At 48.3% G+C, this 23,010-nt stretch overlaps 1 protein-coding gene across 8 annotated transcripts; it reads right to left on the bottom strand.

The window, feature by feature from the left end:
- Positions 1-522: 522 nt before the first annotated feature.
- Positions 523-22,883, bottom strand: SERP2 (stress associated endoplasmic reticulum protein family member 2). Of its 8 annotated transcripts, none has more exons than XR_009248760.1 (5): positions 22,401-22,667; positions 17,467-17,539; positions 8,062-8,309; positions 1,693-1,916; positions 992-1,117 (listed from the first exon to the last, which is right to left on the bottom strand). XR_009248760.1 is itself a non-coding variant. In XM_058684654.1 (5 exons), the coding sequence occupies exons 1-4, from the start codon at positions 22,717-22,719 to the stop codon at positions 8,110-8,112; spliced, it is 402 nt and encodes a 133-aa protein (XP_058540637.1). In that variant the 5' UTR covers positions 22,720-22,883; the 3' UTR covers positions 1,476-1,916; positions 8,062-8,109. The 8 variants fall into 8 exon arrangements, 6 of the variants coding, with proteins under 6 accessions (XP_058540602.1, XP_058540613.1, XP_058540637.1 ...); XM_058684654.1 differs by lacking the exon at positions 992-1,117 and adding an exon at positions 22,709-22,883 and having other exon boundaries at positions 1,476-1,916; positions 22,401-22,518; XM_058684668.1 differs by lacking the exon at positions 992-1,117 and adding an exon at positions 22,741-22,876 and having other exon boundaries at positions 1,476-1,916; positions 22,401-22,518.
- Positions 22,884-23,010: the final 127 nt, after the last annotated feature.

Here is a 23,010-nt window from a genome sequence, read left to right as displayed (position 1 = left end):
GGGGGAAGAGAGAGGGGAGGAGGAGGAAGGGGAGGAGGGAGGAGAGGAGGGGGAGGAGGGAGGGGAGGAGGGGGAGAGGGAGGGGAGGGGGAGGAGGGAGGGGAGGAGGGGGAGGAGAGGGAGAGGAGGAGGAGGGGAAGGAGGGGGAGGGAGGGGAGGAGGGGGAGGGAGGGGAGGAGGAGGGGAAGGAGGGGGAGGGAGGGGGGAGGAGGGGAAGGAGGGAGAGGGAGGGGAGGAGGAGGGAGGGGAGGAGGGGGAGGAGGAGGAGGAGGATGGGAGAAAAGAAGGCCCTAAAGAATATCACTGAAGGGTCTGGGTTTCGTAAAAGACTCCAGTGGACAAAAAGCTCCCCCCCCCCCCGCCCCATTTCCAAGTGCACCATTTCCAACAAAGCCCCCGGAGTGGTTGGCAGAAGTCCTGGCCACTGCCACCGCTTCCATGTTTAAAGTTCTCCCAATATTGAGGAATGAACAAAATTGCTAAGAATGCAAAGATGGAATTTTAAGAAGCAACACAGGACTGTTTAAAGTTGCACACTGAACATCTTTAATCTCGATCCCGATCTCTGTGGTCACCTCTCGGACTTCCTGAGGCCGTAGCAGAAGTCAGAACAACCGAGCAGGCCGATTCTCCCCTTCCTCCGCCAGCCGTGCCCACAGGATAGGCCTCGCTTAATAGCAAGCTTCAGCGGGGGCTGTCTTTGCTGCTTGGAATGGGACAAAACTTTCTCTTTAGCCGGGCCTTCTCAGGATCGTGGTCCTGAAAATTTAGAGTGTGTAAGCCTCACCCAGGCAGCTTGTACAAAACATTAGCGTTGGCCCCATCTGCCGCACTTAAATTGAGCAGGCTTGAGGTAGAACCCCGGAGTCTGCATTTTGAGATGCATCTCCCACTTGCCCCACCCCCGCCACACACTGGGATGCCCATGTAGGCAGACCACACTCTGAGGGGCTGTGGGGAGGCTGGCCAGGGAGAGGTGTGCACCCACCAGCCCTGGGCCAAACTCTCCCAGCCTCCAGGCTGACCACCCAGAGTGAGATGAGACTCCACCCCTCTTGGGTCCTGAGGTTGGCTGGTTTTCATAAAGAGGCCTCAGACACCTGCTCCTCGTCAAGTCCTAAGACAGACAAAGAGCAGATAACAGCTAATCGAACCTTGACACGAACCTCGTGTAGGCTTTTCTGCATCGAAAAAAAGAACAACAAAAAACAAACAAAAAAACCCCGCCCAAAACCAAAAAAAAAAAAAGAGTAAAAAAGTAAAATGTGTGGAAAATCCAAGGTCATGAGAGCATCCCAGGGCTTCATTCTGGGCCAAGACCTCGAAGGTAAATCTAGCTCTAATTCCCCAGCCACAGATTCCTTGACCCCTTCCCAAACGTCTAGTCCTGTCCCCCACCCCCCACCCCAACCCCACCTGGAGCTATTCTGGCATGTTCTTCACTTCAGGTTTCTCACTGTAACCCACACATGGTATAAGGTTGAACAAAGACATTTATTCGTAAAACCAATCCCCAACGGAGGAGAGGCTGTATCCATAGAAAGTAACCTGGTGATCCTTCGGAGGGCCACATACATACATTTGTGAGACCAGGGGCAAAACCAGACAGGGTGCTGCCGCAGACATCTGGGAGCTACCAATCCCACCAACAGAAAAGCAAAATGTCCTTTCCGCTCGAGAATACGGATGTACCAAGATGTCCTGTGAGAAGGCAATGTGGTCTGACATCCACGATGAAGTGATCAGGGAACAATGGAGGGAGCCTTTTTTTTCTACTCGGTGTGGCTGTTTGCTTCCCACAAATCCCTGGCTAAAAGCTTAAGTGGTCCTCCGCCCTCCAGAGGGGGGGGGGCAGGGTCAAATCCCCAGGCCTTCTCACATGCCCATCCTTATGCTCTGAATGATCTGAAAGATAGCTGAAAGAGGAAAACAAGACAGCTCAGATAGCAGGCAGCACACAGCTGGAAACCCAAGCCCACAGCGAACCCTGCTTCTGCTGACCCCTGGGCCCTTGACATGTTAGCATCCAGCTGATTAGATATTTCCTAACAAGGAGTTAAGTTAACAAGAGGTCGGTGAACTTCTTTAAAAAGGCAGCCTTGCTCTGTCTGCTGATGGATGCCTCGGGGATTTATAGATAACTCCTGCTAATTCCATCAGGAGTTCAGGCCAGAGATCCCTCAGGCGCTCACGGATTTGGCCCCCTTCCCCAGAAGTGTCCTGTGGCTGCTGGGGAGAGGGGACAGGGCTTTCATACAGGCACTGCACTCATTTCACAGGTCATCGAGGCTGCCTTTTCAAAACGGCAGTGACCTGGAAAATGAGCGGCCCCTGAGCAGGGAATGCAGGCCAGGTGCTTGGAGCAGATGCATCAAACCGGGCCCCTGGATGCCGGTAGCCCTTGATGCGAGATCTTCTGGCTGCCTGTAACTTCTCTGAAATGCCGCTACCTCTCATCCAGAGCCACCAGGATTTTTTGACCGAGGGGGTGGGGAGCCTGGAAGCCCACCTGGCACCCCCGCTTATCTTGCTAAGAGCGAGTTAGCTCCCCCAGCCCGGTTCTAGCTGTTGGGGTTAAATGTGTCCCGGGGAAAATAAGGCCGCAGCGTCTTTGTTACGCCCTCCCCAGTGGGCAATGGTGGTCAGGCTTGATGAGGACGAGAACAGGTGAGAACTGTCACTACAACGTGCTGCATGATTTCTTGGAGGTGAGGCTGGGTATCATTTCATTTAATCCCGTCTAAAAACAGGATAAACAGGGACGAGCTGAGCGGCCACGCTAAAGCAGGCTATCCAGAACCTTCGGGAAACAAGCCCTTGACATTCCATCATCTAACGTTAGTGAGCACGTACTGTGCCCCAGGTACTGTGCTTTGGGTGTGCAGAGGTTAGTAACACACAGGGCCTTGGGGGATCTTCCTTGGACAGCTAGATTTGAAGGAAAGATAAAGCACGAATGCATTTTTTTCCTAAAAAACCGAAACTAAACCAAAACAAAAACCCTGCACGCATCATCACTACTCTCCTAAATTGGATATACACCAAACCTGACATAATATTAATTTTTCACGAAGGTTCAGTGTGACCATAATGAAAAACAGTCATTGCTAAGACCCCGATGGAGTATTGGCGCGGGGTGTGCAAGGTATTTGATCTGAGACCCAAACAGCTCTGGTTGGCTGTGCTCTGGGCTCTCATTTCTGCTTCTGCGTCCTTTATTTCAGTGATGATCTCTGCTCACCTCTCTGGTGTTACCAAACCAGCCTGTGCTGGGCCCTCTTCTGTTACTATGTTGCTATCGACCAAGCTGAACACAAAGACCGTTTAGAATTACACAGAAAATCGAAGTTAGCCAGTTCTGTGTGAACTGTCCTCTCGGCGTCCAGCGAAGGAGTGAATTCAACAACTTGTGATCCTCCATTATGGTTGTGCTCGGAAGTTTCCTTGGCCCATCCCAGGTTTGGGGGTGGGTCTTGACAGCAGAAGTTGCTGAGGGGGTGAGAAAGTACCTTCCCCAAATGGATAAGCTCACAGAAATGGCTGACCTTCCTGTCCTCCCCTGCCAGGGCTGACAAGGAACAAACGTTAAATAAACATGCCGTATTCCGGTTCAACGGGAGTGCTGGGAGGCAGCTGTATATTGGACAACATTAGGAAAAAGAATATCTATATCTACCATGCCTCATGTTTTGTTCTTGGGGTCAGGGAAGCATCCCTAACCTTGACAAACAAGTCTACCGTGGAAGGGCAGGGTCAGATGGAACTAGGTCTGAATTCCAGTTCTTCACCGGACGGATTAGTTAACGTTTTCCAGACCACCTCCTTTTGGGTGAAATGAGAACCATGGTGCTTGCGGTGCTGTCATAGGGATTAAACGATAACGACACGTAGGAAGGCTCTGCCTACACTGAGGGCTCGATGCGTGGGAGCTACTGCTATTGTTACCATCTCTCCGGTCATGACCGCTGCTTCTCCGTGCGTGAGCGTGAGACCAGAGCTCAAGTACCAAGTGCTACCTGCCACTCCCTAGTGGTGTGAACTTCGGGAAACTCCCACACAGTTCCGGAGCCCTGCTTTCTCTACTGGTAAAGCTGTAGATAATGTGCATCTCAGAGGATGGCAAGGAATGAAGATCATGATAGAAGCAAAAAAAAATCTGCCCATAATAAAATGCTCAAAAATGTTATTTCTCCCTTCATTTTAGCCTTAGACAGGACATCGTTATCAGCGGAAAGTAGGTCAACAAATAGGAAACAGTCTGTGCCTTAGGTCCATCATGCCCCATTAAGTTAATTCATGACTTCAAAAGTGCTTGGTAATGATAAAGCCACTCAATTCTCTTTTCGGAACGGTTGCAAATTTCTCTAAAGAGTCTTAGATGAGATTTTTTTTTGTTTCGGAGTAGCAACACTTCTGGTAAAGCAACTTACCAGTTCCTAAGTCTGCTTTAAGAACTAAAGATCACCCTTGACCCTACTGAATCCGTGAATTAAATGTAAAAATCTGATGGTCCTTAACAGGTGTACAGGTGACTCTTTAAAATGGAACCTGGTTGGAGAAATTACTTTGAATAAAGTCTGTTTTAAGTTCACCATTTGCCTTCACCTTTGAGATAAGGGAGAGTGGGTTGCGTTTATTATTCCTTTTTCAGTTGTATCAATGTCTTTAAGAAGCCTTCAACATTCTAGAGCAATTACGTTAATTGTACGTCTCTGTGCCTGCCAGTAATGACCCGCAGAGTCACCCTGGCTTTCCACGTGCTGGCTTCCCGAGGCAGCGACCAGGAAGGGAGCCAACAGTGGGTTCAAAGTGGGAAAGGAAGTGGGGAGTCTGGACCCTGACAAGTTAATAACTTAACAGTGGGTGAACAAAGCTGAGAAAACAGCTGAGCAGGCTGTAGGAAAGGGGCCGTGGGTAAGCCAGACAGCAGGGAAGAGAGATGCCAAGGAAAGGAGGGACAGGCAGACATTCCAGGTCAGGGCATCTGGCCTCGGGCAAGTCATTTGGGTTCAGAAAAATCCAGGCTAGCGCAGGAGCTACAGAATCCCAGGGCCCCTGCCCTCTCCAACCTGTGTTTGGCATCCTGATCTTTGGTGACCTCGGATGGTCACATCTTTTATTTAACCATCCCCTTCCAACGAAATCCTCAGGCTTTAGCACACAAGAAACATTCACACTCAACAATCAAATGAACCGGAACAATCCTCCCCAGTCCACATCTGCTACCAACAGGTGCCCTCTCTTCCACTTTGCAACCATTTCTAAAAAACTGTCTATACTCACTTTCTCCATTTCCTTGCTTTCAATTCCCACCTCAATCCACTTTATTCTAGCTCCTGCTCTCTTCACTCCACCGAAAGTATCTCTTGCTAGGGACACAAAGCGCCTTCCATGTCACTTAATCCAATGGGCAGTTTCCAGCTACCTCCTGCCTGACTTCCTGACTCACCATTGTTGACCACTCCCTCCTATACCCTCTCATCCCTTGGCCTCTGTGACACTATATTTCCCTGGTTTTCTAGTTTTCTTCTCTTTGGCTCTTTACACTAAATGAGTTTTACAGGGGTCATCCTAACTCCATCTGACCAATAAACAAGAATAATGACACCTCTCAATGAGCACTCGGGCTTTCTTCTATTCTCACTCATGTCTCACATTCTCACTTCCCGGGTGACTTCACCCTGTCCCACAATTTTAGTTGGCCCTTAGCTTTTGCTGACTCACCTATGTGTATTGCCAGCCCTGACTTCCCAGAGCTCCAGACCCACACCTTCCATCATTGAATTGATATCTACACGTAGGTGGCTCAAAGACGCTTCAAACTCAACAGGACCTTCTCAGGATCCCTTCCCACTGCCGAACTTGGCCTCGTTACCCTCCATCTTGCATATAAACTCAAAACGCAAGAGTCATCCTCGGCACCTCCAACTGATTACCAACACCTGTGGACTTTATGAATCTTGTGATTATGCACTTTCTCTCCATCCCTCCAGAAACCACCTTCGTGCAAGTTACCGCCATCTTTCCCCAGACCCCTGCCATGACCTCCAACTGGTCTACCCTTGCTCTTCTGCAATATTTGCTCCATACTGTAGCTAGATTTATTCTTTAAATGAAAACAAGTGGGGCGCCTGGGTGGCGCAGTCGGTTAAGCGTCCGACTTCAGCCAGGTCACGATCTCGTGGTCCGTGAGTTCGAGCCCCGCGTCAGGCTCTGGGCTGATGGCTCGGAGCCTGGAGCCTGTTTCCGATTCTGTGTCTCCCTCTCTCTCTGCCCCTCCCCCGTTCATGCTCTGTCTCTCTCTGTCCCAAAAATAGAAAAAAAAAAAAAAAAGTTGAAAAAAAAAATAAATGAAAACAAGTAAGATTGTGTCATCCCTGTGTTTCAAGCACATCAAAAAGCTTCCTATTGCCCAATCCTTGATGTGGCCTCCCTGACCTATATATCCTGGTCCTATCAACCTGTCCAGACGTATCTTATATTACTCTTCTCTCCTGGGCTAATCCCTCATGTTTTCAAAACTCTCTGCTCTTACTACAGGGCTTTTCCATATGCCACTCTTTCTGTACGAAATACTTCTCCCGCCCTACCCTATTGCCTAGTTTTCCTTTATAATCCAGAACTTATTTCTGCAGAGAAGCTTTCTTTGACCATCTGAGGCAAGAGTTCTCAAACCTGTGTGTGTATGGTAGTCTCCTGAGGATGTATGAAAACAGAGGCTGGGCCCCACCTCCAGAGTTTCTAATCCAGTGGGTCTAGAGTGGGAAATGAAAATGTGTATTTCTTTTTAAGTAGGCTTCATGCCCAGGGGGGAGCCCACCGTGGGGCTTGAACTCAGGACCCTGAGATTAAGACCTGAGCTGAGATCAAGAGTAGGATGCCTACCTGACTGAACCACCCAGGTGCCCTGAGAATGTGTATTTCTAACTGGGTCACCGGTGATGCTGAGGCTGCTGGTCCAGGGACCACACTTTGAGAACCACTTGCCCAGCCTTTTGCCTTATACGCTTTCACAGCTTTACATGTCTCTCCTCCGCTTTCATGACTGAAATCGCGCAGGTTTCAACATGACTACTTGGTGAACTTATGTTGCTTTCCCACCAGACTGTAGGCTCCAGGACAGCAGGGACCGTGGATGATTTTGCTCATGACCACCCTGGGCCTAGCTCAGCACCAGGCACGTAGCAGGTCCTCAGTAAATATTTCTTGGAGGAAAATGAAAGGTGAATAATTGCAAAGAGCATGGAGGAAAACATATCATAAACCTCAGAGAATTATTTTGTGAACCAAGAAACAACATCAAATAACTGCTTTTAGATTCCGATGTTGCAAGAGCTCGGTCTTTGGCAGGGAAGGAAAGTCATGAAAGACCATAAACTCCTTAAGGCCTGGGACTGTGTCATCCCAGCCCACTCTTACCCTGGAGATAGACCTACCTCAGCTAACTGGGAGCGCCAGGACACAGGGGTGACAGAAGGGAGACAGCTAGAGAGTGGGAGGCTGCCGGAGTTGCCTGCAAGATAACAGGAAGCTTCAGAAGGCCACTTTTATTGAAAATAAGGTTGATGATAAGCGAGCTCAAGAGAGTTGCTGAGAAGAGAGATTGAGAGAAGCCACAGGAATACCATTGAGGAGGACAAGACCACTCTAGAAATCACATCATTTTGATTATTTTCCATTTAAAAAATGAAAAAGCTGGTAGGAAAAAGTATAGGTCCTGTGAGAGACAAGTAGAAACGTCAAGAAAGGAGACGTCGCAAAGGCGGGTTAAGCTCTCAGGAAGAATCAGCACAAAGGGAGTCGAAGGCATGATGCTATTTCCGGTAGCATTTCCTGGTAGCGTCTCCAGAGATGGAGACGAGAGGAAAGACAGAGGTGCCTGGGATAGAGGGCAGAAAGGCACTGTGAAGAGAAGGGACGTTAGCAAAGAGCGTAATGCCCTTTATCCACAGTAAAATGGCAGACAGCAGAAACGCTCTTCGAGCCGCAGACCAGACACAAACCCAAATGCTCCATGAGGCACAGGGTACAGGGCATGGAACAAGGGAGGATGCAGGTCACCTTGAGGGAGCCAGTGGCTGAGGAGACATCTTTTCCAGAGTGTCCATGTCAGGTCTCGAGGCAGGAGTTTCTCGGCAGAGGCATGTCCTCAGTCTTCCCTTTGTGGTGAAATAGAAGACCTTCTCCAAGGCTGCCCAGCTCCTCAAACATCCTGCTTCTCAGTCTCAGGGGAGTGACAGCCACTTTGGGTGTCACAATTTCGAGACAGTTCTGGCGGTCCCCAGGAAAGGCCAGTGTTTTGGGTCGACCTGTAGACATGGTGAATTCAAATCTGTCCTGGAGCAAGGTCCAGAAAAGGGTAAGGAGGTCGGGTGCCCCGGTGGCCCAGTCAACAAGCAGCCCACGGCTGGGTCAAGGCTTTATCCATCTGGGAGCAGACCCAGGATGGCTGTATACGTGGAACCTCTGGACAACGCACCTTTTCTGGCAGGGAAAGTAGGAGATGTTTTAACAGGAATTCTTTTCGATACATGGTCATATGCTGAAGGCCTAAGGTGGGTGGAAACCTTCTGCTTGGTAGTACTTTTGGGAGAAGTGGTAAGAGGGAGGGAAGGCAGCGTAATAGGGTTTCGAGTTCAGGTTTGGGTACTGGCTCTCTCACTCTTTAGCTGTGCGATGCTAGCTGATTTCCTCTAGGAGCCTCAGTTTTACGATCTGGAAAAACGAGTACCATAGCTCCTTCGTAGGGATTATGTGACGAGAAGAGAAAATATACGTGTATAGTAAGTAGCCAAGACAGTTGTATGAACAGGTCCTGCTCATCCCTATTAGCTAGTTCATATAAAGAATTCTTTCTAGAAATAGAGAGGAGGCTCCCGCTGCCCCTACAGAGGTGACCCCACCGACCTCTGGCTGACATCACCACAGCTTCCTCAGGATCTCAGAGCTAGTATGCTCCCCCCTACAAGTTTTCTTACCACCATAAAGCAAAATCACTAGGAAGATCCAAATGTTATCTTTCTTTCTCTGTGAGCATTCAGAGTCTTGGTCAGAACCTTGCCTGGGAGGCTGAGATGTGGGGAGAGAGCGTGACTAAGGGCCATGAATATAATGACTAACAATCAACTCCCAAGGTCCTAGGAGTTAGGGACCATTCTCATGTCTTCTAAGAATGGGAGAACCAAGGCTTAGAACGGGCATAAGCTGGATAAGGCCACATGGCTAGTAGGTGGCAGAGCTGGGTTTCAAACCCAGGGAGGCTGGCCCTGGAGCTGGCACACACGTGGCTTGATCCTTTCCCTCCTCCACACTGTTCTCAGCAGAAACAGTAGGTCCTAGGAAGGACAGGGGTGTTGGCCCTTCCAGAAATGGAGAGGCCTTCTGTACAGGGAGATCCTTGGACCACCTGAAACATGAGACTGGGGAATGGGAGGGATTCAGGCCCAGCCAAGAACATCTCAGGGAATCACTTCTTCATATCCGTTCTGAATAGGCTGTCCTGAAAAATGCCCTGGTCTATGACATGCTATCTCTCCCACCTCCCCTGTGTCCACAGGCAGATTCCCTGGGGGATATGGGAGCCTACAGCCCCTTAACCGACAGATGAAAGCAATGTCCCTGCCCAGAAACAGTGTGACTACTCACAACTCATGTGCCAAATAAACCTAGCAGGCCGTTTGCTCAGAGGCATGAGCTCTGTCATGACAGAGGCCAGCTCTGGGCCAGACGCAGCTTCCTATTTGATGGGCAAAGAGGGTCCAGATGTCTGTTCCTGTCCGGGGATGGAAAAAACCCAGAATATCCAGCAACACCGGAGGTACCCCCTACACAAACACAGACAAAGACACACACTCGCAAACACATACACACACACAAACGCACATCCGCTCACACTCTCAAGCGCACTCACAAATGTAAACACACACAAATATGTACACACTCACACATATGCACACTCACAAATGCACACACACGCCTACTCACACACACACACACAAATACACACACACTCACTCTCTCTCTCTCTCTCTCTCACACACACACACACACACACACACACACTCACACAGATCCCACTTCCACCAGAACAGCTGCTCTTTCATTTGTTCCTAAGATATGAACAGAGTTTGGCTGCTTGTTAAAAACAGGCTAAAAACCACTAGTCAAGATGTTTTCTTCTTAAGATACACTTAATTTTTTCTAGATTATAAAAGTTTTCTGTATTTCTCTATATTATAAAAGTCATATATGCTCACACGGGGAAATAGAAAAGTCTGAAGGAAATAACAGCCACTCGTTAATCCTATTACCCGAGAGGTTCCCCTTTGATGGGGGATATAAGCTCATCAGTTTCAAGAATGCTCAGGCTTCAGTAACCATTAAAATTCTCATAATCCCTAATTAGGAAATGAATATCAGGCTTGGCCAGAGAGAGAGAAATAAAATTGAAATTAGGAATACATGAGGGAGAAACGGTCTGAGGGAGGGAGCTGGGGCACGGCTGATGTGTGAGAGTTTCCCTCTGGGAATCAAGGGATAATAGGAATTAAACGGGGACTCCATTAATCCCAGTAGAAACCTCAGTGAGGGGTAAGGACAGGGGAGGGGACAAGCAGGTTGCAAAGAGCCTGGTCTCGGGCCGCTGCCATCTGTCACCGTGCAGCTTCACACGGGGCTCGGAGAAGGGAAATCATGCTACAGGATCACAAGATGCGCGTATATGCTGACTAAACAGCCCGATTGTCTGGACAACGAACGTGTTAAGGAAAAGACCTAATCAATCTCGTGGAGTCCAGGGGGCATTCTGGTCAAAGAGGAAAGCTGGGAATGCGGAAGACAGTTGTCCTGTGAACCCCATGGCACTCCCATCACGGAAAGGCCAGGGATGGCAAGGGGGAGCACGGGACCCCGCTGTCCACACCAGGTGTAGGATGGACATTGTTAATCAATTGCAGCACACTTCCCCCCCCCCCCCCCCCCCCCCCCGGAGCTTGGGCGTGGCCTCAGAATCCTTGTCTAGAAAACTCTTAAAGGAGCTGAGGACAAAAGTAGAGGAAAATCCAGGGTTACAGCAGGGTGACTGGCTTCATTCATGGCATTCATGGTCTGGGGCAGTGCATCAGGACTGCAAGTGTCTCCCAGAGATAGCGGCGGGCCGGTCTGAGCGATGGCATCTTTGCCGCCTCAGACAGACATTCTGGGTCACGCTTGTCTCTGAGTCTCGAGATAAAAACCAGCACTCTTCAGAAGCTATCACACGGTTCTCAAAGAGGCAGGTTTGAAACCAAGGGCCAGGAGAGACAGGATTAGGTGCTTATCTGGAAAGAGGCCCCACTGCCTGCAGAAATGGAAGACAGTGTTTTTATAAAAAGAGAAGAAAAACACAGCAGAGTCTCTAAGGGGGGCTGGGCGGGGGGCGGGATGCTTGAATCCTTAAGGCTTCAGTGTGGATCTGGGGCCCTAGGAAATCAAGTAAAGACAAATGTAACCAGTTAAAAAGGCCCAAGCAAAACAAAGTCCCAGGCCAAGCAAGACTTGAACAAGAAAAGTTTGGAGTAATTATCTGAGGACACTCATAACTCATAACATAAACCTCATATGACGTTTTCTCGTAACAGGCTTTCTGAGAAACAGGTTTCAGATTTCTGATAGGATGTATATACTAACCGTACAGCTAGTTACCAAATTATACAAAACAAAGAACCATATGGCCCTGAGATGTCCTCTATCTGGATAATACTGTGTCTCAAAAGAACGTACTGTTCCCAGAGCTTTTGTATCTCACCAAGAGAACTTTTATAGCAAAACAGTGGTGTATTCAGGTCGACATATCAGAAATAGATATTTCTGATATCGACGTAAACTACAAACCCCTGTTTGTTGATTTTAGTCTGTAGGTGGGTTCCTCCTTTCCCCTGCGTGGGGAGGTCGGGAAGATTTTGAAGCTTTATCATGGAAAGATAGGCTCACACCCTCGGAATGGAATGTTATCAAACTGCAGACACTCATCCTTGGAGCGAAGAGGCCGGGCCTACCGTTGAAGAGCGAGACCCATGTGAGTGGCTGAGCCTTGCTCATGGGCTGCCCACGGAAGGCCCAGCCGGGAAAGATGTAAAGCAAATGGAAACCTGAGCCCCCCCCCCCCACCCATGGCACACCAGTCCCTCCCACCCACGGTGCCGCTATCGGGGCTACGCTGATGGGGATGGTGGTAGTGACTGAGGCTGCAGGTGTCGAGCTGTGGGCCAGCGCTTAATATCCCCGGAGCCAGTCAATGCCCTTTGGAGGGGCTACTCTTATCCCTAGTTGATCAATAAGGAAATCGATACAGAGAGTAAATAACGTGTCCAAGGTTGTCCAGCTGACAGTGAATCTTAGCCTTTGAACCTACCTCTGGCAGATTCCAGAACTACCCTCCTCTCTGAGGCCTCTTCATCTCTCATCCTGTTCCTGCCAACCAGTCAGGCTTCAAAGAAGCGTCTTGACTAAGAGTCCTTTTGCAATCATGGAGAGTGGAAATTTACTTTGAAGAGGGGTGCATTTAGATAGCCTCCTTCCAACTGCATGTCAACGGGGTAATGTATTAGAGGCTACCACCGTGTACCTGGGCTGGACTCACATCTTGGGGGCCTCAGGGCAGCCTCAGGAGGTCTGGTGCTCTTATCTGATTTCCTGATGAGGGGGTGAGTGTTCCCTGGGTGCATGTTTGTGCCAGGGGGCCTCTGCGTTCTGTACCCTTGCTGCTCTCCTGGTTCTTCTCCCTTCTTTTTTGTTATCTTGTTCTTATCAGCACCGCAGGCATTAAAGGCATGTGTGGAGAATGAGGAAGGCCACAGGGAAGAAGCCAAGAAGCAAGGGGTCAAGACTGCTGTGACACATCACTCCCCGTATAGTTAAGGGGTCCTGTGACCTCTTGGAGGTTCGTTAACTTGTTTTTTTTCCACACGAAGTGGAGTAAGGGTGGCCAATAAGAGTGCATGAGCCTAAATGCCAACGTTTCCCCGGTCCTGATCCTTTCCCACAATCTCGCCAGGAGAACGGATACGATGTGCATTCCTTATTACTTGCCTGACCCAAATATTTACCTATCCTAGGTACACGGACACTATTTCTAAAAAGAGCACTTTGCCCAACCAATCATCATGGGAAGAGTGGGTCAACAGAGTGAGGTGATGGGAGCGTTGTCTTTCAAGAGAATCAGATCATTGATCAGCACCTTCGTTAATATTGGAAGCTTTCATATTTTCCCTGTCTGTATAAAAATATACAACATATGAGCTGCCAGCCACCTGGCCTCAGAGAGAATAGTGACACGAGGCTTCCGTCATCCTCTCACCAGGAAGGCTCGTGACATGAGGCAGAGGAACCCACAGACGGCATGGCTAGCTGTTAGGACATGACACTCTCTTAAATATAGAGAAGACACTGGCCCCACCACCTGAAGGAGGAGAAACTCAAGAAGGGCAGTAGGCTCTGCAAGACGAACTGAATCGTGACTAATCCCAGCGAGGTGGCAACCGGGACAGACCTAAAGGAGTTATTGTGTTTTTCATGACATGTTTGGCTTAGAAAAGCACGCGTACAAAGATAGAAGGAAGGGCACAGCACCAAGGACAAGCTGAGAAGAGTGACACATTTCTGTGAGAACAGTGCCTGACTTGAGCTGAGGCTTGCAGGGGAAAAAAAAAAAAAAAGGTAAGTTAGCAAAAAAAAAAAAAAAAAAAGGAAAAAATTAAAGGTGGGTTAGTGGATTATTTTTAGTTACGATTAAAAAAGAGATGAAGCCCATTACTTAGGGATCATGGTAACATGTTAACCAACTCCTAACTAGCCTCTCCATAAAAGCAACGCGGTCTTGACGACAAGGATTTAAAGAAGCGACACCGGGAGAGAACAGGCTGTTCTCAGACAGGGGGGGTGTGGCATGCTAGTAAGTGCTGTGTCCTCTTAGCCACTTTAAATCCATGTCTCTGGGCCCTGCAGGCTCCCATTCCAGCCCCCTGATAGATCTCCCATCCCAGAAAGGATAACAGAGCCAATGTACTTGATCCCTGAGAAAACGAATGGAGACTGGGAGGGTTCCAAGAGACTGCTGTCAGCAGATGTCCCAATTTACCCGGAGGTTGGGGGGGGGGGGGCGGGGGGAGGAGATACAGTTCCTACTATATAGACCGATAGCCTGGCAAGATTTTAATTAAAGTGTAATGTAGAGAAGGTTTTCAAGCCCTTTGAAAAGGGTGGATATTGAGAACTAACACCGGTTTGAGAAAAACAGACCAAATCACTTTATCGACTTAACCCCCTCCATGTGCTACCTCACAGTGCAGACTGGGGAGGGCACCGGTTAATATGTATCTGGACGCCAAAAAAGAAAACAATACTGGCTCTGTACCTTTGTAGCCCCTGACAACACGGGCTGCGTGATGACTCACAGGTCCTTGCCACTGGGCTTTGGCCATTCTTGAGCCCGGCACGCTATCTCAAGTCTATGTGCCTTTGTCACGTAGTAATCTCTCATGTGGAACAACCTTTCCTTTGTCTGGCTGTTTGTCCTTCAAAACTCACCACAAATGGCACCTCCTCTGGGAAACTTTCTCTTCTGCTCAGTATGACTGAGAAGTCCCCACTATGGTCTGATTGTGTTCTCCCATATCCACGTGCTGGAATCCTGATGTCCGATGTGATGGTGGTAGAAGGTGGGGGCTTTGGGAGCTGATTAGGTCATGAGGGTGGAGACCTCATGAATGCGATCAGTGCTCTTATAAAAGAGACCCCACAGAGCTCCCTACCCTTTCTGCCATGTGAGGATACAATATGAAGATATGAGGAGAGGTCTGCGACCGGAAAAAGGGTCCTCACCAGACCAGGCTGGCACCCTAATCTGATTTCCAACCTCCAGAACTGTGAGCAGTAAATTTCTGCTACTTCTAAGCCACCTAGCCCGTGGTATTTTGTTATAGCAGCCTGAGCAGGCTAACACAGTCCCTTATCCGTGCCCACCAAGCACTCTGGGCACTCTGCTATCATAGAACTCTTGCCCTAGGTACAACTGACAGCTTCCTTATCTGCCTCTCCCGTTGCCTGCAGCCTCCTGAAAGTGGTTGTTCCAAAGCCTGGCACAGTGCCAGGCACACAGCGGACCCCGCCAAGCCCCCAAGACACAATGATTGTTTGTGCAAGTTTTGCAGAGAGGTTCAAAGTCAACCTGGAGGGAGTTGTCTCGAATTGTGTTCCATGGGCTTCTCCAAGTCTAGACTTTATCAGTGACTTGGAGGTACAGTATACTTTCTGAGACTATGAAGCTGGCAAAGAAAGATGATTAGATAGGAGGCTCAAGGTTCAAGATCTAACAATCTACAGGCTGGCCATAAGGCCTGAAAGGGCAGATCACCTTTTCACATAGATTTATTTTTCTTGATTTTTGTATGGCTTGCTAAAGGCACATGGTTTTTTGTTTGTTTTGTTTTTGGGTGAAAATCAGAGACCAATCATCTGAGGCAACGCACGGCAGACGAATATGCAGGCAGTGATGGAAATGCTGCATTAATGCACCATATTCCTCGGAATTTTGTACAGCGTTCTGAACTACGCATCGCTGATGAAAGCGATACGCTGACCATATCATATGTCACTGACCATATCGTACATGATAATGCAATTTCGGCAAGCCATTTACTATGTATGTTCTTCTGTATTTCTAGACTTTGTGGCTCTGCTATAAAAAGACAACTGACAACCAACAATAAAATTTTAATAGAAATATTCATGAAGCTTTATATTGGGTCTCAAGAAAGTCAGCTGGATATCTATAGTATGGGGAACATCTTGCTGTACTCATCCATCCACCCATCCGTGAATCCATTCAGCCAACCACACTGAGCACTCGCTATATGCTAAATACTTGTAAGAATCTACCGGTTTAGTGGAAAATAAACATTCCCTTCCCTGAGCTTATGTCCCAGCAGTGGGAAATATATAATAAAGAAGCAAAGTAAATAATGTCATACGTTGATGAGGGTCATGAACAAAATAAACAACGTGTGATGGGGTAAGGGACAGCTCTGGATTGGGGGGAGGTATGTACATGCTTCTCTGAAGCTTGTAGAGCACTTATGTTAAGGAGAGTTTGGAGGGGCCAGGCTATCCTTTAGCTCGATGTGAGTCTAGGATGTGCTGTGACTGCTGAAAATAAACTGAAGCTTGGGTCACATTAATAGAAGCAGAGTGATGGGATCAAGGGCAGTGGCAATCCTAATGCTTCTGTAGCAGTCACACCCCTTCTAGACCAACTTCTACAGCTGCAAATGTTGTATACTTTAAGACACTCATGGAGTGTACCCGGAAGAGGGGTCTAGAAACCACATCTTTTGAGGCTAGGTTGAGAGAAGTAGGGAGAAGTTGAGAGAAGTAGTTTGCGGAATTTAAACTCATCTTTAAAATATCCGAAGAGTCAAGATGATTCAAGATGTTCAGAAGAGAATGAGTCCGTGCCTTGCGGTTTTAGGAGTTCGCACCTGAACTACTGAAAAGATAGTTCAGTGTAGTTCAAAAGGTGCAAGAGGTCTCTAACATAACTAGAGCTGTACAGAAATGGGATAGGCGTTTTGAAGAAGTGAGCCCTCCACCCTCAGAAGTATTCCAGTAGAGGTTGGCTAAACTCTGTTAAAGAAGAGGGATTCCCTGTATTGGGTAAAATATTCCCTTCGAGTCACATCCTTGGGAATGGGGTGCGCAGTTTTGCTTCTTCGAGTGAGAGATCTCGGGAACCTCGGAAGGCCTGCCTTGTTAGAAGTAGCCCCACTATTCCTCACTTACCACTATCTTAGAGACCCAACCCATGGGGACCAGGAATTACAAGACTCCCAGTAACCAAATTCAACTAGAGACAACTGCATGATCCTTTGCTCAAGCCTCCCCTGTGTGTGCACATGTTTGCACGTGAGTGTAAGCACAGCTCTCTGAACTTGGCCACCTTTCAGTGTGAGGTGACTGCACCTTGAGGCTCAGGTCAAAGGCTCAGTTCTATTTATGAGTTCTGTAGAGTTTCCTCTGAGAAAGGCATAAAGCCTCTCCCTTTCTCTGCAATCTGGATCTACCTTGGGTAGACAGACAGGTGTTCCACTTTCTGTTCTAAATGCCCTTTTTAGGCTGTGTTTTACTGAACTCTAAAGTGTAAACAGCCAGTTTAATTGCTCAGTGTAATCATTTTATGATTATGATTTGATAGGATATCAATTTTGTCTCTACTCATATTTGCTCTACTGGACTAGAGACCAAATCAAAACCCATTAAGATGAAGGCTTCAGGCAGAGATTAACTTGAATCCCAGAACAATGTGTGTGTGTGTGTGTGTGTGTGTGTGTGTATACTTTTTTTTTTTTTTTTGTCTATTTTCTTGTGAATAAAACCTGTGTTTTTGAAGGACAGAGGACAGCATGGTCTATGAAGTCAGCGAAAAACCCATACCTGAGCCACAGACAACAAAAACAAACAGTGCCAACAGCCATGGTCCCACAGGATATTTCTCTTCTTGCGGCCTCTGAAAGGGAATGGGGTAAAGTAAGATTAGGTTCATTCATTCAGGAAACATTTGTGGGGTACTACTAGATCCTACTAAAGATTGGGAATACCACGATGGGTGAGATGGATCCATTCTCAATGCCCAATGGGCAGGGAATAGCTGAATAAAGCCAATTGTGAAGGATCCAGATAGGTGTGAAAAAAATTAACCAATAACCTTATTTATACTCCTGTAACTCAGCGCACTTGGCACCCTTAAGTATTCTAGGGACAGATGGGGTATAAGTCCCAACTGATACAGTGATTTGGGAGTCCCAAATGAGAGTACTAATAATTGCTTCCATTTGTTGAAGGCACACTGGATGCCAGGCTCTATCCTAGGCAATCTACAACCACTCTTTCCACCACTCACAACTCCATGCCAGGCAAGTGTTATCAACTCCATTTTGTGGTTGGGAAACTGACACCCAGAGTTTGTGAATTTGATCAAGGGCTGCGATTCAAATTTAGACTTGCCTCATTACAGAGCCTGGGTGGTTTCCACCAACAGAATCATCTTAAATTCCCGAATCTGTGGATTCCAAATAAGGTCACAGAACAGCCATTTTCTCAAAACCTTCCACACGCCAAGAACATGGGGAAGGTGAGTGCTGTGGAAATTCTCAGAATGGCGGAAGCACCACAGCAACGGTGAGTGCGTATGCAAAGGAAGCAGCATTTTGTAATGAGAAAAGTTCCTCAACCCAAATGAAGCTTACACTTTGAAGAAATCTCTTCCTTCCCTGGGGAGCAGAATGGCACTACTGTGCCCACATGAACCCAATCCCTGCACACCTCCTGCTCCCCTCAAACTAAAAACACAGACGTATTAAGAACAACCATCCACAACTCCTCTAGGTCTATTTGCAGGTACGGCTTGGTCCTTAAAATCAAACCCATGGGGGTGTCTGGGTGGCTCAGTCAGTTAAGTGTAGAACTTCAGCTCGGTCACGATCTTACGGTTTTTGGGTTCGAGCCCTACGTCGAGCTCTGGGCTGACAGCTCAGAGCCTGGAGCCTGCTTCGGATTCTATGTCTCCCTCTCCATCCGCCCCTCCCCTTCTCGCACTCTGTCTCTCACTCTCTCGTGAATAAGTAAACATTAAAAAAAATCAAATCGATCAAGGAAAAACTATTTTTTTTTTGAGAGAGGCATCCAAAAAAATAGCGATCTTCTCCAATAAAAAGGGAGATGTTAGAGTGAGGAAAATAACTCACTAACATTTCCTCACGTGTGTGAGCCAGAAATAGGCTGTTACCCACGTCAATACAAGAATTCATTTTATTATAAATAAGGCAACAATTCTTCGGTTCTCAGCTTACCTGTTACTTTCTGAGACAGCCTTCTCTCTTCTACCTCAAGTGGGTTCCCTTACCACTTAAATCGCCATGTACGTTTTCTTCACAGCATTTATCCCAGTTTGTATCTCATGTTTATTCTCATGATAATGTGTCTACTGTCTGTCTCTCCACCGGACCCTACCCCACCAGGGCAGGCACTGTGTCTCTTTCACGTGTCAGTGTATATAGCAATGCCTGGCACAGGACTTAAACACAGTAGGTGCTCAATAAGCGTTCACTGAAGAATGAATAAGCACACAAACGTCATTAAATATGGCTTCTTAGGTCAAGCAGAGTAAAGACGGGATCTAGGAAGGATATTACCTTTTTTGTAAATACTTCCTAATTGGTGATAGGGTTATCCCTGACTCTCTCCATACCAGAGTAGAGATTAAAGTGTTAGTGGCAGGCAGACTCCAAGGATTAAAACCCTTCGATTCTCTGTCCTCGACGAGCTTGTTTCCACCACCACGCCTGCACAAACAAATCGCACTGCAAGGGAATAGGTGCCCGCTCTTGACCAGACGAGGACAAAATCAGTCTTAGATAACTGCGTAAGATAACTTGAACCAGTGTTGTCACTGTGTCATTCTTTGGCACCTAACGCCAGGTCAAGGCCAGATCACGTAAATAACAGAGATATCAAATAAAGTTACCTGAACAGAGTGCGGCACTCACCCCGTCCCCACCCTCTTTCACTAACTTCCTAACCCATCTGTCACGGTTGACCAGAAACCAGTTCTGTTGCTGTCATCCCACTAACGCTGTATAAAAAGCTCATTGATCTCCAGCAAAGCCAACAAGTGAATTCAGGAGCCTGTAAATGAATTACTGGCCTGGTGTAGATAGCAGTGGAGTCCATTATTTTTCCTTTGCAGAAAAACACAAATTATCAACGTGCAGAGCTTGGACTATGTAATACAAACATCTGTTTGATGGCATTTTCCAGTGACTCGATATGATCTGGGGACTTTCAGAGCTCAAGAACACCAATATATCCTTTTCTTTTGAGAGCTCTGAATTCCTGTTTTGGAAGCGGTACCCAGCACAATCCCTTTGGGGGCAATTCACCTAAGCCTGAATCTATCGCTGGTAAAGGTAAGAAAAGCAGCAGAATCTTGCAAATGACATGGTTCATTTCAAATAGGAGTATGTTACTTCCCTCATAATGTCAGGGGCTCGTTTCCCCCATGATTATATACTAGCAGGGTAACTCAGAACTCTGAACTTTAAATCCCCTTCATTCTGGAGAAGTTACTACCGTATAATCACAAAATGATTACGTCTTTGTTTTTTGGATATATCTGCTATCTGGGAGAATAATATCGATTTACTCCATAGCTATTAGCTAATGAAATACTGAAGCATCTGCATACAATTGAAGGGGTTTATTTCTGACTGCTTATGCTGACTTTTCAGTTCGAATCTGTTCATATGTTCCCAATTTCCTCCCAAACAAGTTATCTCTTGCAAGTTACTTCTTTCAAAGTATAATTGGGTTTGACCTGTAATTAGGAAAATGAGATTTAGGGCTTAAAGTACTTTGGTTTTCTTTTTGGATGCTGGCCTATTTACAATAAAGTTAACCAAAAGGCTCTCCTAGCCAACTGAAAATAAACATACATCATGGCTTGGTTTGGGAGCCTTTCATTACAAATGTAGTAGGGCCGTTTGAACATCCTCACAGGTACCAGGCACTTCTGAAGGGCCCCAAGCCATGGTATATCCGAACCTATTAAAATTCACTCACACCATAGATTAAACATTCGTCCTAATGTAGCTTTGAAAGTTGAGTTGAGTTGAAATGAGAGTAACTACATTTCCTAGATATTTAAATATTTTCCTCCAATTTTTAAATTTTCTTTTCTTATTTTGAAGCCACTAACTCGCCCTCTCCCCTCCCCCAGGTCTCAAACACCTTCTAATGGTCTTGAAAAGCTAAAGGTGGCTGACCTTGAGTTCACCAAGCCGGGATGGATAACTTAGCTTTGCAAATCAGTTACCGTGTTGCTACTTTTGCAGTGGGATATGTTGTCAACTGAGTTTAGTTCATAACTGTTAGTTCTGTAGTTTCTTAGTTCATTCAGAAGAACCACACAAATGGAGATTTTCAGTACCTCAGCTAGTCTGTATGATATCTAGGAAGAAGTGACCTCCTAGGGATATAAAACCCTAAGTGCTTTAACACCGATTAAAATTTGTTTCTCAAGGTCAATTTGGACAGCAAGGTTTGTTTTTCTGAGTAAAAAGAAATAGGAAAAATAGATCTATGTGAAAAATGGTTCCAATTCAATGGTATATTAGCATGTTACTGTTCAGTCACAACTAAATGATCTAACTCCCAATGAGAGAATTTCCAGCATAAGTTAAGCCTGGAACTGTGGATAAAGCTCTGAGTAGAACAGACTTTGATCCTAAGATTTCTCTGCCGTGGTACTACTCAGTTTTGCAAGAATTCTGGTGTGATCATTGCAGCTCTAGCTTTTTGCTCAGTTACTCAAACCAGGATCATTTCTTTGGCTAAAAGGAAGTGCCTCATCAGGTCTGCGAGCTTTTCCAGCCAAACCCAAAGCTTCAGCTGGACTTCACTTAAGTGTCTGGGGTAACAGATTCCAGGCATCTTGGCTCACAGACTTGGAGACCAACACTGCCCAACAACTCATCCCAGGCATGCCTCTGAGTGTCCAAAATCACGGACCTGGCATTTTCTCTTGAAGACATTCTGCTTTGTTAAAACTAACCCTGGTGCATAAGGCACAGATTTTACTTTAAAGTCCAGTTACAAAGCTTTAGTCTCCAAAGTTCTGGATCATACCATCAGGATGAGTCAGAATGTACAGGGTGAACAAGAGTAATGTTGCATTTAAACTTCAGCCCGGTAGCGAGAGGCCTCCCTGGAGAAGAGGATTAGGAGAGAAAGGAGGATGGAGGGAAACATGGGTCTGAACCTCATTTCGCACTTTGCGCCCCTCCAACTTATTCAGCGCCATAACAAAGAGGCTGGAGGGGAAACCTTATCCTGGTGGGTGTCTGTTGAGGGTGGAGGCCAGGAGTCGGAGCTTGGAAGGGGGTGATGATAGGAGGCCTCCATTTACCTGCTCATTCATTCATCGAACGTTCTAGCACCTACTGGGTTCCGGGTCCTGTGTCACGCAGTTGGTTTAACTGTTCCTGAAGGATGGGACTTTCCGTTTTTCCCGGAGACAAAGGCCCAGTTCTCTCCTGGGGAGGCTCTCCCGCGCCTCCGTGGTAGCCCCGGCGGCCACCCCCTGAGGGGCCACCACCGACCCGGCCCTCGCCGCCCGCCAGGGCTCCGCGAGGTCCGCGCCCCAGAGCCCGGCACTCGGCGCCCACTCTGCGGGACCCCGCGGGAGGGGCGGGCCCGGGCCCGGGCCGGGGAGCGGGGAGGCCGGGCCCCGAGCCCGCCACCCGCCCGCCGGCCCCGCCCCGCCCCTGCCGGCCCTGCCCCGCTCGGCCCGGTCGGCGCCGCCCCCGCCTTACCAGGGTTTTGGCTACGTTCCCCCTCTGGGTGATGTTTTTGCTGTGCTTCTCGTTGGCCATCCGGATCCGCTGTTTGGCCACCATGGCTTGGGCGCTAGGCAATGCCCTCGAGTCCCACCTGCAAGAATCCCCCCGCGTTAGCCCCCCGACCCGGCCGCGCGCGTCCCGCCGGCTGCGGGCGCTGCAGGTGGCAAGGCGCGGCCCCCGAGCCCCGCGCACCCCGCTCCCCAGCCCCCAACGAGCCGGCTCCAGAGAGAGGCCAGAGCCCGGACGGAAGTAATCTTTCATCTCAGGAAACCCTCTCCTACTTCCTCGCCATCCTTCCGGTCCCCCCTGCTACCTAACCAGCGCGGCCCCGAGGCTGGCGCTGCCGCGCGTCCTCCCCGCGCTGGGCGGCCGGAGCGCAGCGCGCGGAGCCGCTCCGCCCGGGGCCCCTGCCGGCTCGGGATCCAGCGGCCGAACGCTGCGGGGCCGAGGGTTACGGCGGCCGCCGGCTTTGTGCGCGCATAGGGGCCGGGGGCGCAGCCGCTCTGGGGCTCCGCGGCCGGGGACCCGCCGGCGCCCGGGGCCAGGATAGGGGCGGCCGCGCTTTAAGCCAGTCTGCCTTGCA

This window comes from Neofelis nebulosa, chromosome 1 (genome assembly GCF_028018385.1).
Source record: "Neofelis nebulosa isolate mNeoNeb1 chromosome 1, mNeoNeb1.pri, whole genome shotgun sequence".
Classification (NCBI taxonomy): domain Eukaryota; kingdom Metazoa; phylum Chordata; class Mammalia; order Carnivora; family Felidae; genus Neofelis; species Neofelis nebulosa.
This window is presented reverse-complemented; position numbering and strand designations above follow the sequence as displayed.